The 18,747-nt window shown below is 33.3% G+C and overlaps 1 protein-coding gene across 1 annotated transcript; it reads right to left on the bottom strand.

Moving 5' to 3' along the window:
• Nucleotides 1–9,425: 9,425 nt before the first annotated feature.
• Nucleotides 9,426–12,057, bottom strand: LOC133853668 (MLP-like protein 328). The gene is made up of 4 exons (XM_062289701.1): nucleotides 12,003–12,057; nucleotides 11,893–11,900; nucleotides 11,136–11,259; nucleotides 9,426–9,921 (listed from the first exon to the last, which is right to left on the bottom strand). The coding sequence occupies exons 1-4, from the start codon at nucleotides 12,055–12,057 to the stop codon at nucleotides 9,635–9,637; spliced, it is 474 nt and encodes a 157-aa protein (XP_062145685.1). The 3' UTR covers nucleotides 9,426–9,634.
• Between the last annotated feature and the right edge of the window lie 6,690 nt (nucleotides 12,058–18,747).

The raw sequence follows: 18,747 nt of genomic DNA, 5'->3' as shown, positions 1-18,747 counted from the left end.
CTAAAAAATAGTCACTACTACTTAAATCCTATGATTTATGATCGTTATTTGGTTTCTTGTGATGGCTTTTTAGTGATACTGTGTTGGTGATGACGAAGAATAGGGCAATGATTATGTTTCTAGAAATGAGAGTTTTATTTTGGTGTTTTTTTGGTAGAGACGAGTTTTTAATTAAAATGAATAAAATATTCTAAAATTTATTATTTTAATAAAATAGAGAATGAGTTTAGATAAGCCGTTGGAGTAAGGTCCTGAAAAGTGGTTAATTAAGTTAGCAAAAGTGAATTTTGGTTAGTGATTTTGTATAAAAATTTATTTAAATCATTGTGAGTGTTGACGAGGAAATTCAAATTACCACCGGGAGATAGTTGGGATGGAATCCATATATCGACGGGCATATGGATTTCCTTTACTTAAATCCAACTAAATGGAAAAAAAAAAAAAAAAAAAAAAAAAAAAAAAAAATTAGGATTACGTGGAATCCTAAAAGATTGCCCTCATCCAAAGGTCACATATTTAAGGGTGCTTTTGTAGTGACAGTGAGGGTGCTTTTGTAAGGTAATCGCATGTTTTAATTTGCTTAGAAACAGTGTTATGATAACAACTTTAGTCATAATTAATTTCCTATGCAAAAATGTTTTTTGATTGGAGAACATGTTTTGTAAGTTCCATTCTAGTTTAGTTTGTATATCTTTTTATCATAATCAATACAAACTAAAACATCAATTGGACAAAAATTAATGTTATAAAAAAATTAAAATTTATCACAGATATCAGCAGCAACAAGCCTTGTCATCACGGATAAGTTTGATATCAGCGACGACAAGCCTTGCCGCAGCTAATAATTTTCATATCATCGATGGCACACCTTGTTGTCGCTGATATTTTGATATCAAAAAGAAAAGTATACCTCACATGCCTACTTTTCAAGGACATGGAAATAGTATTAGCAACGACAAAAGTGATCGCTAAAGATTATTATTATTTTCGACGGAGCGTCAACGACGACATGAGCGGTATAGAGCTTCTGTCGTCATAAGTGTTCATTATATTTTCAATTTTGAAGTGTTGTTAACTTTGAATTCCCAAATATTATATCAAAGTCAAACATAAAAAACTGATCTCCCAATGCTTGAATCCCAATATATGTTATATCAATATTTCGTTTTTTGTTGTAATTTACAAATACTTGTGATGGCATTCATTACATCATATGCATTCACATGTTTATTAATTCTTTACCTACATCAACCACAAATCACAGACTTTCACACAAGACAAAACACAACTCCATCAGGAAACCAGTCGCCCTAAGAGGTTCCAAACATTTATTCTCTTACTCGAAGGATGCTACTAATTGTTTTATGGCTTCAGTATGTGTGCATCGATATCCTTCACCAGACTAACAACAAAATCCAGGTACTTGTCAGGAGCTGGAACATATGAGGTTAGTTTCTCATAATCTACAATAACTTTCACCAAGCAACCTTCAGCCTTTGGATTAATCTTAACAGTCGCCTTATAGCTCTTGTAATGAGCCAGGAGATCTCCTTCTAAGGCGGTGAAAGTCAGGGACTTGTTCTCCTCATCTATTTCAACCTTGTCCTTTATGGTCTCAGTCTTACCTTCTAAGCTTTCACAAAGAAAATTACGTACCCCTCAAATTAATTCACTTAATCTGTACGTACTACGTACGTTGTGAGAAAACATATATACCAAGCAAAAAAAATCCAAATAAGAACATTAATATTGTAAGATCGATCGTTGAAAGTATGTTTGGGATATTCTACGAAAACATTGTACTTACAAATTATGAACCATACCCACTTCAATTCCCTCAAAAAAAAGAAAACTAAAAAATGGATAAGCAAATTAAGTATGTACTAACCTATTTTTATTGTTTTCTTTGTACAAAATGAAATTGAAGAAGCTGGTCATGAAAAAAATAAACTACTAGACTATCTGTTTGGAATTATATATGTTGAGAAATAGATTTTTTATCCATAGAAAAAGCATAATTTTTAAGCTTATCCCAAAACGCATGCCGTTTTTGGCTTTTTAAAGCAAAAATGTGTTTTTTTTTTTTTTTTTTTTTTTTTTTTTTTTTTTTTTTTTTTTTTTTAAGTTTTCTACGCAACGAACCTATTATTGCTTGACACAATATTTCATATACTAAAGGCACTTTTTATGCTCCTTAATACAATTTCGAACATGCTCTTAGCCTTGATACTAAAATGTATGATGCAAAACTCATAATTAAGTTGCAATCGTGACCTAAACCACATTTACAATATGGATAAAAATTTCCTATAACTAGGTTGTAGGAATTCCTCTATTTCAATCTCTAAAAGTGTCATGTGTCCTTTGGATATGTGTGAAGCACAATTTTTTATTTTTTTTTTAATTAAAATGCTATTAAAAATGCACACATGCTATTAAAAAAGAGATATGATTTTTGTCACTCCAAAACATAATTTTTCACCACCTTATCCATGTGGCAAGGTGGTTCCCTACCTAGCTTTAGGATTTTTTTTTTCTATTAAAAAATAAAATAAAATAAAAGTTGCCGGCCACGTGGGTAAAGGTGGTTAGAAGTTATTTCTTAGAGTGTCAATGTATCATATCTTATTAAAATAATATGTAGTTTTCACATGTCAAAAGACACGTAACACTTCTACAAATTGAATTGGAAGAATTTTTCAGCACTCAATTTGTAAAAAAATTTCTGTAGTTAGAGTATTTAGAAGAAATAAGTGGAAAACGGGCTGCATTTTTTAATAACTAGTTTTTCTACTATTAATTATTAATTTATGGTCTAAAGTAACTAATTAACTAGCTAGGTTGCCTCGGAAAATTCATGCGCTGAAGGCAGTAGAGAATAGTATTGTTAATTTACTTTGACATAGGATTCAAACTTAATGCTTCGTTTTTTTGGATCTAAAGTATCTATTGTCGTAAAATAGTTTTAATAAAATTATTTTTTTAAAATATTTTTCGACGTTTGGCTCTTACGAAAAAATCGCCAACGGTAAAAAAATCAGTGACAAGATTTCATTCCACTTTCACCGGATTTTGGCTACTTTTGCTGGATTCTAGAGACCGATCGCCGGATTCGGGCAACCGCCACCGGAATCTGGAAATTTTTGCCGGAATCCGGCAACATCTGGCCAGAATCCGGAATTTGACTAGTTCGGCTGGAATCCGACCACTTTCACTGGATTCTAGCAACCGATCGCCGGATTCGGGCAACCGCCACCAAAATCTGGAAATATCTGTTGGAATTCGGCAACATCCGGCCAGAATCCGGAATCTGACCAGTCTGGCTGGAATTCGATGACAGGTGCCGGACGTCACCAGATTCCGGCAGAAATTTCCACATTCCGGCACCAAAAAAATGCCCGGCCTGTTTTGACGGATTCCAACGGAGCTCGTTGGATTCCGAAGATGGTCACCAGAATTTGGCCAGTTCCGACGGGTTCCAGCAATCGGATACTAAAATTCGAGAACCTTCGGCAGTAGATTCGAGTTACCAACAAACTCAAATGCTCAGCGATGACAAATTCCCACAAACGTATGTGTAAGAATGAAGAGTTTAAATCCATAAAACAATTTACGGATGTCAAAACCATAAATGTTTTTCAAAAATTAAAAAAAAAAAAAAAAAAAAAAAAAAAAAAAAAAAAAAAAATTACGGTCTAAAAATAATTCTGTTGATTATTATTTTTTATTACACCAAACACTAAAAAGTACAAAAAAATATTTTATGCCAGACAAACGGAGCATAAGATTCGGAACTGACTAACGATTACAAAAAACGTGAGCTTCCAGACAATATATGGATTAAAACGGCCTTACCTACAGTGAATTTCCAAAGCTCGACAGAGCCGGAGGCTTCCCAGTCACCCTCGTGTACCCTCGTGTACGTACTTCAATTCCGTGCACTTTGTCGGAGGAGATATTAGGAAGGTGGTGGATTTTGCTCTTGATGACGTTGTACAACTCATAAGCAGGGGACTTGACTTCAACGTCGACATCTTGCTTACCAGTAAGATCCATATTATCTACTAAAATATTCAAAAATCAGTCAACGATATATATATATATATTTAATAACCAAAATATTATAGGCATTGGAGTTGAGAGAACACCAGTTTAGCTACCTCTTATATATATGGAGCCATGGTCGTAGCACAGCTTCCAATCCGCGAACATCAAAAGCAAATAATATATGCGCTCTATTATTGCTTATCTTTTCACAAATTGTGTGGATCGAAGTCCTTTTTCCAACTACTTACTAACAAAGGAGAAGTGTCTTTTTTTTGAAGAAAAGTATGGATACGTGATCCACGTTAGGCGATCTGTGGATGAAAATAGCTCCTCATAAAGCTTAAAACATTGTGGGATCGGAATTGATGTTTTTAGCAAGACCTCTTTACTAGAAAGCAATATAAAGTGTCAGTCATAGGTAGACATCTAATAATTCGTACAACTCATAATTAAGACACATTCGCTCAATTCATCTTTCGACAAAAGAAAATGGATCGGCCAAAAAAAAAAAAAAAAAGGAAAAGAAGTTGGGCATAGTCGATAAAACGTTCGTGATGTTTCTGCATTTAAATTATAACTTTCTATTGAACCATACACATGCAGAGTTATGGGATGAATTGATTGCATGAGCTGGCATACCTTTGACTCTGGGGATTGGTGTTATAACATGCAGTATATTAAATGGACCTAATTAATTAGCTTCTTCTTCTTCCCTCCCACAGTCCCTTTTTTTTCTTTTCTTTTTTTTTTCTTTTTTTTTTTTTTTTTAATGAGAATCATATATAATCACATATAAGTATATTATACTTATATCGTTGTAAGTTTGAATTTTGAATTTGAAATTGGTGACCTTCTATATCTCAAGGTGTCCCCAATAAGAGGTGTTATGCGTTTTAGCAAAAATGACAAGTTCAACTTCAATGTACGTAGGACCTTTCCAAGTGAAAAAAACATGAGCCCGGTGGCTTTTAGATCTAGTTGAGTAACCACCTAGTTTGGCGGGAGTACATGTCGTATTCTATGTGTCATAGATACAGAAATGTGTTCATGATCTTTTACACATCATTAATTATGAGCCTTTTGATATTCAAGTAAAAAAACTTCATGGGAAGTCAAGCGGGATATGCAGAGTTGATATCCAGCTGTTTGATCGAGTGAACTCAAATATGAAAATGTTTTACATTATGTTGAAGTATATTCTCATATATTGTAAGCATACTTTATGTTAAGCTTGAATTTCGAGGACGGTATTTTTATAAGGAAATAGAGATGTAATGCCTGAGAAAATAATTTCGGCATTTGTGTGTATTTGTATGGTTTTGTTGGAAAGTAATACGCCTTAAATTTTTAGAAGTGTCCCGAATGTCAGTTTGAAATCAAAGTTTATCAAAACAAACCTTAGAAGAAGAAGGAAAATTTGATTCAGTGTGCTCGTCCGCAATCTCGTCTGAATGAGTTGCATACAAGGTGGAGTACAAAAGGTTTGTCCACAATGGCACATGAACACATTGAAGATGAGTGGCCTAGTGGTTTTTGTCCGATGTGGCATTCGTACGGGGTTGCTTACGAGGTTAAATCCGAGAGGCTCGTATGCAGTTGGTCCGGACGAGCTGCATACAAGGTTTGGACAGAATGGCTCATCGGCAATGGAGTTCTAACGCGTTGTATTCGTAGGCACTTAATCCTTCATATGAGCACTTACTTGGTTGTGCGAGTCACGATAATAAAAATAGGTTGAAAGTGATTTCAGCTCATTTTTCTTCCCAAAGTCTTTCTCTCTTTCGCGCTTCTCTCATCTCTTTCCTAGGGTTTGAGTTTGAGGCTTGGGTATTGATTCAAGGGAGTGTCCAAAGCCAAATCTACCACCGGAAACGTGATTATCTGTGTTAGAACTCTGTTTTCATCAATGGATTTGAGGTAAATCTCTAAACCCTAGATTTTCCTTGTATTGGGTTCATTTTTGAAGTTTATGTTTAATTCCTTAAACCTTTTTATGCTTTTAGTTGTTTGAGAGTGTGACGCTAGGCAGAACTAAGATTGTTCTGACAGCATATGATAGCAGCAAAAACTATGAATTGAAGATAGAAAAGGTAATTCAAGAATAAAGAAAATAACAAATAGAGAAAAAAATAACCCATAATTGCTTCAAATAAGTAAATAGAGAAATAACTCTAAAAAACTTAAAAGTTAATTGATACATCAAAACTTGATTGAAAAATAACAAAGACTAGATGCCTTTATATAGACTAAGTACCTCCTAATTTAACAAGGAAAAGGAAAACAAATCCTAATTGGAAAAGAAACACATAATCCTAATAGAAAAGGAAAACTCAATCCTTATTTGAAAAGGAAAAATAAAACACACATGCATAAAATAATTAATCCACCCTAAAGTCAATCTTCTCCTGAATCAGTTTGCCCAAGTTGGAAAGAACTTGTCTTCGAGTTCCAAGTTGTCTTTGTCAGCATTAAGCAAACATGGAGTCAAGTGTTTTACGTTGAACACATTAGAGGTCTTTAAATGACTTGGAAGACGTAGCCAGTATGCATTATCATTTATCTTTTGCAGAATCTCACAAGGCCCAATCTTCCTCTCTCGCAGCTTGTTACAGTCACCGACAGGAAAGTGATCACGTGTGAGTACAGCCCAAACCAAATCATCAATCTCAAAAGTTACCTTGCGTCTATGGCTGCCAAAGTGTACTTTGTATGTGGCATTGCTATCTTCTATCTCTTTCTCGACTTGGTCATGAACGCCTCGGAGATAGTCTGCCATCTCATCAGCCTTAATCCTCAATCTACCAATACGGGGAATGAGTGCCAAGTTAAGCAATCCTGACAGATTTTGTCCATACACGATTTCAAAACGGCTCAGCTAAGTCGTTCTATTCTTAGATCAGTTGTAAGCAAACTTTACCTATGATAAACCCAAATCCCACTACTTCGGCTTATTTCCTGCTAAACTTCTCAAAAGATTTCCCAAGCTTCGATTTACCACCTTAGTTTGACCATCTGTTTGGCGGTGGTAGGTACTACTGAATTTAAGCTGGGTCCCTATCCTTTCCCACAAACTCCTCCAAAAATGGCTCATGAATTTTGTATCTCGGTTCGATGGAATAGATCTTGGAACCCCATGTATGTGAACAATCTCTCGAAAATATAGGTGAGAAATTCAGGTGACATCCATCGTCTTCCGCCAAACTACAAAATAGGTCATCTTGGAAAATCGATCAACCACCACAAGAATAGAATCCATGCTCCTTCGTGTGCGATGTAATCCCAAAACAAAATCCACGCCAACAACGAGCCATGGGCCATCAGGCACAGGTAATGGGGTGTATAGACCAGCATTTGTGAGGGTTCCCTTGGACCTTTAGCAAATAAAACATCGTTCAAGGTAACGTGCCACATCACTAGTTAGTTTGGGCCAGTAATAGTCTGATGAGACCAAGGCTAAAGTTTTATCTCTCCCAATGTGACCTTCTCCATGCAACTCTCGTATTAATTATCTGTTCCCTCAATGAACTATTTGGAATGCTTAGTTGTAACCACAGAACAAATAACCCTTAAGAGTAACATAATCACTGCGCTTACTTACAGACACCTCAGCAAATATCTTTCCAAGTGAACGATCTACCATATTCAACTCTCAGAAAAGTGTCAAAACCCACAACTTTGGTATGTATAGTAGTAGGAAGTACAGCCTGCCTACTCAAGGCATCAACAACTTTATTCAAGGTCCCAGATTGGTGCCATAAGAAAAAAGTGAATTCCTAAAGGTAGGCAACCCATTTGGCATGTCTATGGTTAAGCTTCTGTTGGCCATTGATATACTTGAGGGCCTCATGATCAGTGATAAGGATGAACTCCTTTTGCACCAGGTAGTGAAGCAAGTGCTTCAAAGACTGTACAATGACGTAGAATTCAAAATCATAGGTGGAATAGCTCTTCGTTGACCCTGACAACTTCTCACTAAAAAACGCGATCAAGCGCCCCTCTTGGCTTAGGACAGTGCCAATACTAATGCCAAACGTATCACAGTTGACTTCGAAAATCTTCTCGAAGTCTGGACGAGTGAGAACAGTTGCTTCTGTCATTTTCTGCTTCACTAATTGAAAACTTGTATCGGTTTCTTCAATCCATTGGAAGGTCCAAACCTTTAAGCACTCTCTGATTGGTGCAATCAATGCACTCAAATTTCGGATGAACCGTCGGTAAAATGACGCCAATCTGTGGAAATTCCTGACATCATGTATACTCATGGGTGTTGGCCACTCTAGAATTGCTGTCACCTTAGACTAATATGCATGCATACCATCAGTAAATACAACAAAACCAAGCAAAGTAACACTCGTAGTAAGAAAGGAACACTTCTTCTGATTGACATATAAACACTATTTTTGTACTATTTCAAAAACCTCTCTGAGATGTACTAAGTGTGTCTCATGTGAGGGACTATAGATGAGATTATCGTCAAAGTACGCAACAACAAACTTCTCCCATGTAACGCTACAACACTTGATGCAAGAACCGCATGAACGTGGTAGGTGTGTTGGATAGCCCAAAAGGCATGACTGTCCACTCGTACAACCCATTATGCGTTTTGAATGCTGTTTTCCAAGATGGGCTGGCTAGTTATGGAATTAGGGATCGATGAGGCTATTGCGTGGGCTCAATTCGAGGAGGAATTTTGACAGAAGCACTCGTTAAGGCTGAAGAAGTGGATGTTACCCCAAGAGTTGCAGTTTGGGAAGAAGAACATGTCTCAATGCCAGTGGCATGGCAAGCTACATTTTGAAAAATGTAGACTAGGAACGAATTAGTGCTATTGACGAGGTTGCAAATGAGCTTTTCTATGGATCTTTTGAAGAATAGCTCATTCGGACGAGCTACAAACAGGATTGCATACGAGGCAATATGTGGCTCTTTTAAAGAGATAGCTTGTCCGGACGAGCTGTACACGAGATTGTAGACGAGGCATTCTGTCCTTCATCAAAACACTTAGTTCAAGACCACAATTACACCAAGCAAATTCCAAATAGACACAAATTACAAACACAAATAATTTTGTTCATCGAATTAAGCCAATCAAAAAGTAACAATAGTGTAATTGTTACAATTTATGAGATGATTCTTAACAAATGTTTTAGTTGTAATGATTAATGTTGATTGAATGATTGAAGACTGTTATGTTTCTGCTGCTTTGTATTCTCTTTGGAGGAGTAAAGATCTTTTTGAACTTTACATAGGTTTGGGAGGCGCTGAGGAGCATCAATTTTGTATTTCCATCTAGTTCATCGGATCCATTTGCAATCTCATGATTACAGGAATTACCATAACGATAAACCAAAATCCGTTCCATTATAATCCAATCGGTTATTCATTCCACAAACCATCACAAATAAACATGGGAATATGGACAAATGCAAAGTTTGTCCATTAAACCTAAAATAAAAGAAATTAAAGACTTCAATTGGAGAGGGAGAGAAAGACGAAGATTTATTTATTTATCCCATATCGTTGAAGATGCAAATTATTAAAGATGGTTGGCGGCTACCGTGCCCTTTATAGATATACCATGAGAAATTCATTCAGACCCTTTAATTATGCATGGCTTGAGAATGTGGGCATCAAGATCCTTGATGAGATTAACAATAAGATCAAGGTACTTGTTGGGAGGAGGGATATTGCCGTTGAGTTTCTCATAATCCAGTGTGATTTTCACCGAGCCTCCCTCACTCTTTGGGGTAACCTGAAAGATAATCTTATAGCTTTTGTAAAGATTAAGGCAATGTCCATCCAGAGCAGTAAGAATTACCAACTTCTTTTCCTCGTCTACTTCGACCTTCTCCTTCATAACCTCAACCTCTCCCTCTGTCAAAACAAAATAAAAGGTGGCCATCAGTTTGGTTGGGGGAAAATTCATGCGAGAATTAACATGCAGAAAAGATTCCCAAGTTCCATTTTTTATTTTTTATTTTTTTTTTAAAAAAAAAAAAAAAATTGAAAACTTCACTTCAAATCCCTGATCTTTCATCGCTTTTGAAAAAAAATACCCATGCAAACTTTAAAAATTGTCAATTTATGGTATCCTTATTTCAATTTTGTTTTCCAATTTCGACACTCTGTTTGAATTTTCATTTAAATCCTATCAAAATTTTCAAAATACCTCTGTATTTAAAATAATACTAAATTTCAAAGATTCAGGCATAGGTATTTTTGCAAGTTTCGTTAAATTTTGACTAATACCTAAATCCAAACAATTTTTTATTTTTTTTTTCCTAAAACAATAAAGAAAGGTATTTTGAGAATTTTAACAAGATTTAATAGAAAATTCTAAGGAATGGTTGAAATTGAAAAAAATTAAAAGATGGATACCTTAAATTATATATATTGACACTTTTTAAAGTTTGAATATCTTTTTTCAAAAGTAATAAAAGATCAGTGGTTATAAATGAAGCTTTCTTAAAAAACACATTAAAAAAAAAAAAAAAAAAAAAACTCGATCTAGGGTGCAGTACTGACTAGCAAGTACTGTCTACAATCGGCCAATTAACTATATATGACTTAGTTGGTAATAAAAATATAAGAACAGGAAGAAACTTGATGAAATAGTAGTGCAGAACATGTTGCTTTTAGAATGTAATTGCAGTCTAAATTGATGGTTCCAGCTTCCAAGAGTACTAACTTCAACGTCAAGGATTACAATAACTTGGCGATTCGGGAATGTGATGTCCAGGAGAAATCTGAAAGAACCTTGCTATATATACATCTTTATTATATTTTTATTTTTTAGTGAGAATATATGAAAAGATAACTTCACATAATGGTATTTTCAAAACCTATAACCCGGGCCAACTGAAACCCAACCATTATTTATAGTGTTAAATCGCCATTTATTTCATAAGTAAAAGTGATTTCAACTAAAATGCAGTATATTAGAGCGTTAAGTTCAAACTCATAATCTACCTCAAATGTACGTGTTAAACACCACTTATTTAAAAAGTTTAATTTAATTTAAAAAACAAAAAATTTCATTTAATTATATTTAACACTTATGAATGAACGGTGGATCGGTGGAGCCTTACCTACAGTATACTTCCAGAGCTTGACAGAGCCGGTAGTTTTCCAGTCACCTTCATGGACTTCGACTCCGTGGACCTTATCAGGGGAGGCATTGGGAAGTTGGTGATTTTCGCTGCCGAGGACGCTCTAGAACTTGTCGGCAACGGACTTGATCTCTACAACAGCCTCCAGCTTACCAGTTAAAGCCATGGCACCTAAACTCAAGAAACAGATTGCGTTGGCACAGGTTGGAGAAGGAACTAGGCCGCCATTTATTTACACATTCCAGATGGCAGCTAGGTCTTATTAATCATCTTTATGTTTGGAGAACGAAAAACGGGTTCAAAGAGTGATTCGTAATTTAAGCCAATTAACAGAATTTATTAATTTGGTGGACCTGGCAAACTAACAGAATCTGTTATGTTGATGGACGGAAAACGGATTCAAGAAGTGATTCGTATTTATAGTATACTACAAGGACTCTCTATGAACTTTTTATACTACAGGGAATGATTTGTAATTTAGGCCAACTGTAAGAACCAGTCATAAAATTATCCCAAATATTAATTAAATTATTTATTTTATTATTTTTATTAGTTTAAATTTTTTAAATAAATGATAATTTATCATAATACTAGAGTTAAGTTACAAGTTCCAATCTTGTATTCATCATTCACCTTGTATTAATAATTAAATATTTAGAAAAATTATAATTTAGCCCCCTAAACTGCTAGCCGTTTTGTAAGTAGTTCAACAAACTACCAACGTTTGGACTCTGACCTTCAAAACTATCAAAACGTTTCAAAAATGCTCATTTTATCGAAATACACTTATAATACCCCAGTTACATATATTTTTTAATTAAAAAAATAAAAAATAAAAAATAATACCCCTGTTATGACCAAGCATGGCCGTGGGAAAGAAACCCACGGCCAGCTTGGCCATGGGTCACAGACTCACAAAGAGCTACGGCCAAGCTTGGTCATGGGTTTCTGACTCTATCTAAGACCACGGCCAGCTTGGTCGTGGGTCACAGAGACCCACTCCAAGCTTGGGCGTGGGTTTGCTTGACCCACGACCAAGCATGGCCATGGTTTTGCGGTCTCGACCATTTTTGTTTAAAAATAGATAAATACAAAAATTGTTCTAATAATCAATGGTCTCAATTAAAATTTAACAGAAAATTTTAATGGAATGAGAACATTACTACTAATTAGAAGCTTGATTGTTGGAATTGAAAGTTTTTTAACTTTAGAAAGATAATTTTAAAACAACTGGAAGCTCAGAGTGTTGTGAAGTTTTTTTTTTTATTATTATTATATTTATTTTTTGGGTGAGCTCGAATTGCTGAGGAGTTGGCAAAGCTGTGAATACACGAAATAAAAAGGTTATGAGCCTCCATATTAAATTTTCTCTTGAGATCAGTGCATAATTAAGTTTTGGTCCGCCGGGATCAAAGCGTGGCGACGAATTGTACGTATTTGATCTAAACAAAGCATAACTTTAGTAGGAAAATTTGAAAATGAACATACAGGGAAGGAACTCCACAATTTGGATTAACAGTCGACCATTGAGCATCATATCAACAGCATGCACCTTCAGGCTTAATTTAGTTATTCAAGCCCATTCCTGTAGATTAGGAGAGTCCAAAGAGTTTCACACGGGAGATAGAGAAGGAGAAAGTTGCTTCTTTTTTAAAAAAAATTATTTATTATTTATTATTATTTTATCCTCATGTTACCGCCAATTCCCATAGGCAAGCAATAGCAATGTGGCAAGTGAATAGTGATATCAAGTTTTTAGTCTATCTTAATTAGAAATAATAGTCCATTTTATTTATAAAAATAATAATTTAAAAAAAAATAAAAAATAAAAAAGAAGAAGAAAAACATCGTCCAAGTATTGGCTATCTCATCATTTTTTTTTTTTTTTTTGATGAGAGAGATGTGTCCCTGCCAATTCCCACGTGTTAGTAATATAGCATTTAATGTCAGAGTGGAATAATGGTGGATAGCTTCACGTGTATGTTTGAAAGTGTCGGCAAGAGCATGTTTTTTTTCTGAACACGATGACTGCTTTGTCAGGAAATGAAAAACTAAATCCTAGCATAATATTCGACGTCACTATAGACATTTGACCTTAAATCATGAGCAGATAGTCAAAAATCTGTAAAAACTCTCCCACACAACTCAGGTGGCTGGCCCAAGAGGAAGATAAAGATTCAAACCTATTGTCCCATGCTCTAATCAATTGAGCTATCCTTGGGGTTATTTATTGGTATTGACTGTTTCAATTATTTATATTAACAAAATTACCTAGATGAAAAAATTAAATCATTGAAAGCAGAAAATCACTCCGATGAAAAAAGGAAAATTATATCTTCGTCAAAAAAAATTGAAATTTTTCATATTCTGTATTTTATAGCAAAGGGAGAGACGAAGAGAGAGAGAGAGAGAGAGAGAGAGAAAAGTAGCGAAGCAGGTGGCGGAGCTGGAAGCGGCGCCGAAGTATCTCTATTGAAGCTGGGCTGGAAGCGGCAGGCTTGGATTTCTTCTCAAAATCACTAGAAAGAGTGAGAGAGAAACAGAAAGGAAGAAGGCGCGAAGAAAGAAAGTGTAGAAGCGCGAGAAAGGGAAAAAAATGATATAAAACTTGGAGAGAGTTTCTTCTCCAACATGCCCCCATGTAAAACGGCACGTGACGGTCATGTGACCTGTTGACCGTTTGTTTTAATCCTCTAACTGACGGAATGGGGGAAAATTGTTGCATTCGGTAGTTCAATTATCTATTTTGGTCAAGTTGGTAGTTTGTGAGGGCTTTGCACAAAAGTTGGTAGTTCATGGGGGAAAAAAGTAATTACCCTAATTAATTGGGACATTACGGCCAAGGCCGGCATAATAAATTTTGAGGTCTAAGACAACAAATTTAGGTTGGACCTTTTTTATATTTAAATATTTAATTTCTTTTCTGAATGACTTGCAAAATTCATTTTTGTTAGGCGACGTTTATTTTCAACATGTCATATTTTGTGTTGAGCTACACATTATTCTTTTTATTTGGAATTTAATTTACTTTATTCTAAAAATTATTTTAATGGACAACTTAGTCTTCGTTTTAAGTTAATGTAAAATTATGAGTTTAGTAACTATTTTAGGGGTACAATTAATAAATTTTCCTCCTTAATATCTTGAAATTCAATTCTTTGTATTTATTTTTTTCAGTAATTGAGCCCTTAATTAAGGAGCACTGACTAACTTTTTTGTTATAATATTATTTTTGGGGCTCGTTATTTGCACTTCAAGTGCACAACATGGGCACAACACCCCCTTACATGGGGTGGGTCCCAGTGTTTGGGGCCTTAATTAAAGAGCATTGAATAACTTTTTTGTCATAATTGGGCCTTCGGCGATTGCTTAATTTGCCTAACTTATGAGCCAGCCCTGATTATAGTGCTTCTTTGCCTTTAGGCAATGACGCTTCTTGTGGAAGAAAATCATTCATTTAATGGCTTACCAGTAGGGTTTGCAATTTGGTTTGGCAGGTTGAGTTCAGGTCAACCTATTTGACTCGCCAACCCGTTAAGGGTCAAGTTAAATACAACTAATTTTTTTGTTAAACAGATTAAACTATTCAATCCAAACACCGAAAAAAATATAAATATTTTACGCTGAAACAATCGAAACCTTAATTAAGATAGGTCTTTAGTTCAATTGGTTTCCCAAAAAGAGAACCGTTAGTTTGAATTATAAATAATGTTACTATCAAAAGCTTAATTTGTTCATGTGTATTGCGCTCAAGGTGGAAGAGAAATAAACAATTAGGTCTTTAGTCTTATTAATTTTTTACCTTATTAGTATTTACTTTATGTTTTAATTAACTTTTAAGTGTTGTATTATTTTATAATTTAATATTGAGCTTGGCTTACGGTTAATCAAATTAGGTTTAACGTTTTCATCAACGAGTCTATTTAATTGTTTTTTTGTTCTTTGATACTATTCTACTTTTGTGTGATGAGACTCTATTCCCCTGATGTGACAATGGACGATCAACACCTGAGGGAAATAACACCATACGTACGTAAACTTGTCGGCAAGCTAGCTTGTATAATAATGTCACTCACCTATAAAAGAAAAAATAAATAAATAATTAACTGAGGAAAGAACAAATCCTCTGCCCCTCCCCCAACGCACAACAAATGCAAAAGAATGATAAATACATATATGAAATCCTTCAGAGTAATATTAAAAGGATGATCAATGTCTTTTTTTGCATGTATTGTTTCAAAATTGATATGATTTTTAAAATTATTATTAAATCAAAATTTAATAATAATTTATTTTAAATTAAATAGTAATTTTAAAAAAACAAATCAATATATTTTATTAAAAAATAAATAAAAAAAAAGCATAAATCTTACTTCTAGCATTATTTTATCTTTTAACGTTCCCGCCAATTCCCGTGTAGTAGGTGATAAAGCTAATTAAAACACTGCATTGAATTGCTGAGTACTCCCATATTTGATATCTTATATATATTTATAATACTTACAGTATTTATGCATCACAATTACAAGTGTATTACTCAGAGTGGCGGAGACAAAAGGGACAGGCGCCACTAAATGTTTGAAGAAATTTTTTTTTAACGGATATTTGAAAAAAAAAAAAAAAATTAAAAAGAAGAAAAAAAAATGCTGATGCTGATGCCCACTCCCTGCTGATAATAGAAGAAAAAAATAATTACATGAAAAAACATTAAAAAGAAGAAAAAAAAAATGCTGATGCTGATGCCCCCATTCCTGTACATTAGGAGAGTCCAAAGAGTTTCACATGAGAGATAGAGAAGAAGAGTCCAAAGAGTTTCACACAGGAGATAGAGAAGGAGAAAGTTGTTTTTTTTTTTTTTTCTTTTTTATTATTATTTTATTATTTTTATCTATTGTTGATATACATTGCTAAGCAACTAGCTATTTTCTCAGCCAAGTGACTCTTTTTTGTCAAATTTTTGTTACAAGACTTGCTAAAATTGTTAAAGAGAAATGATAGAGTATTTACTGGACGTGGTCTTTTTTGGGTCATTCTATATTAACTTGACACTCCTTTTTTAAGAAAGAGAAAAAAGAAAAAAAGAGAGAACCAGTTTGAAGAGAAAGAGAAAAGAGTGCCAGGTTAGCACAGGACTCAAGGACGACGACAATAGATGTTTTTGGGTCATTCTATATTGACTTGACATTTCTTTTTTAAGAAAGAGAAAAAAGGAAAAAAGAGAAAACCGGTTTGAAGAGAAAGAAAAAAGAGTGCCAGGTTAGCACAGGACTCAAGAACGACGACAATAGATGTCCTAGCATTTTTCATAGTTAAAATGCTATTTTAAGTTTTTTAATTAACTTGTTCTTAAGAGGTAGCTCAATCGGTTAGGGACTATGCCTCATGAAGCGGAAATTTCTAGTTCAAATTTCCCCTCCCTCTTTTATGTGAACATATCAAAATAAAAAATAAAAAAAAAGTTTTTGACTAACCCAATGCGAATGCTTTAAGACTTAAGTTAAGGCTTGAAGATAAAAACCAAAAGATAAGTTTGATATAGGTTTTCAAATGTATTTTTTTAAAAAGAAAAATAAATTAAAAAGTATTTTAATTTGATATAAATATGAGAAATATATTTTTATAGTTCTTATTTAAAAGTATTTGTGGTTTTTTGTCTTTGAAAAGTGTTTTAAAAAAATGTTGTGTTTTAAATTATTAATATATATATTTAAGATGCATTTTTTTTTTGTTTTTTTCTTAAAAAAAAAATGTATAATGTGATATAAAGATAAAAATTATTTTTATGTTTTTAGAAATGTTTTGTATTTAAGTTTTTTGTAAATATCTTTTTAGAAGAGAAAACAAAAATAAAAATATCTTCATGTAACCGCCAATTCCCATAGGCAAGCAATAGCAATGTGGCAAGTGAATAGTGATATCAAGTTTTTAGTCTTACTTAATTAGAAATAATAGTCCATTTTATTTATAAAAATAATAATTAAAAAAAAAAAGAAAAAAAAAAAAAAGAGAAGAAAAACATCGTCCAAGTATTTTCTATCTCATCATATTTATGGTAGGGGGCCCTTCCAATCTGAAGAAAAGACGTGATTGGGATATCCCACGTGTTAGTAATAAAGCATTTGATGTCGGACTGGAATAATGGCTAATAATAGCACGTGCATGTTTGAAAGTGTCGGCAAGAGCAATTATTCGATCTACAATATATATATATTTTGTGGCTGTTGTTTTTTTTTTTTTTTTCCTATTCAATATATTTGTGGCTGTTTAAAATGTCCGGCACCAGCGCGCAATTGTAGATTGGAGATTGACACCAGCAATCGCGACAAGACATTCAATTTGCTTGGGGAAATGGGAAGCGTGAAAGGCAAGAGACAGGGATAAATGATAGAGAATTATAATAAATACACAACTTCAAAATATATTGGGAGGATTGTACAATGCATGTATCACAATCCAATCATAAAAGAACATCCCAGAACACGATAAGTGCTCTGCCATTATTTTTATTATTTTTCTCATTTTTTTTTTAATATTTTTTAATAACAAATTATATTAAAAAAAATTTTAATTTTTTATATCACATTAATAAATTTTTTTATTACTATTCAAATAAAAAAATTAAGTACGATACAAAACTTTTTTTTCACTTCTCTATTTAAATTCTTTTTACTTTATATCACATCATTACTCTTTACTAATTTCAAAATTAACAATTTACTACTCTGTTCTATACAAACATTTGTCAAATATATCCAATTATATATATATATATATATATATATATATATATATATATAATGTAGAGTTTACAATGCCTTTGATATTGCGATTCTGTAGACAAAAATTAAAATTTTAAATCAAATGCCAGAAAATGAATTGTTAGGAATTACATTTTAAAAAATTACAATTTAAAAACACATAAATTCAATTTTTTCAAATCACAAGGCAATCATGTGTTTTTTTGAAAATGCATAGTTTTAACCATTAAACTGCGATTTTGCCAACCACTTAACCGTATTTTTTAAAGTCATGTTTTCAAATCGTATATTTGAAAATCGTTATTTTTAAATTACATTTTATAAAATTAAAAATTCAAACGGACCCTTAATTTGATGGTTTGGTACATTATGAGTTTAGGTGAATTTGTGCTCTTTTTAAAAATAAAAAATAAAAAAAATTATTACTTGATATTTTTCACTGTGCATATAAGTAGTAGTTACGTGAAAAATCTATATATTTTTCACCATGTGGCTATTAATTAATCAGGACATTATAGTCAAGGCCGATACAATAGATTTTGAGGTCTAAGACAACAAATTTAGGTGGGGCTTTTTTTATATTTAAATATTTAAATTTTTTCCGAATCACTTAAATTTTTTCCGAATCACTTGCAAAATTCATTTTTGTTAGGCGACATTTAATTTCAACATGTCATATTTTGTGTTGAGCTACACATTATTCTTTTTATGTAGAATTAAATTTATTTCATTCTAAAAATTATTTTAATGGACAAATTTTTAGTAACTGTTTTAAGGGTACAATTAATGTATTTTCCTCCTTAATATCTTGAAATTCGATTCTTTGTATTTTT

The sequence above is a fragment of the Alnus glutinosa genome, chromosome 1 (assembly GCF_958979055.1).
Source record: "Alnus glutinosa chromosome 1, dhAlnGlut1.1, whole genome shotgun sequence".
NCBI lineage: Eukaryota > Viridiplantae > Streptophyta > Magnoliopsida > Fagales > Betulaceae > Alnus > Alnus glutinosa.
This window is presented reverse-complemented; position numbering and strand designations above follow the sequence as displayed.

Coding starts and splice junctions, on each gene's coding strand:
- LOC133853668 (XM_062289701.1), bottom strand. CDS start 12,057: ATGGCCAAGCTGGCCGTGGGTTTCTTTCCCACGGCCATGCTTGGTCAT. Junction 9,922..11,135: donor GCTCTGGAAGTATACTGTAG/GTAAGGCTCCAC, acceptor TTGTTTTGACAG/AGGGAGAGGTTGAGGTTATG.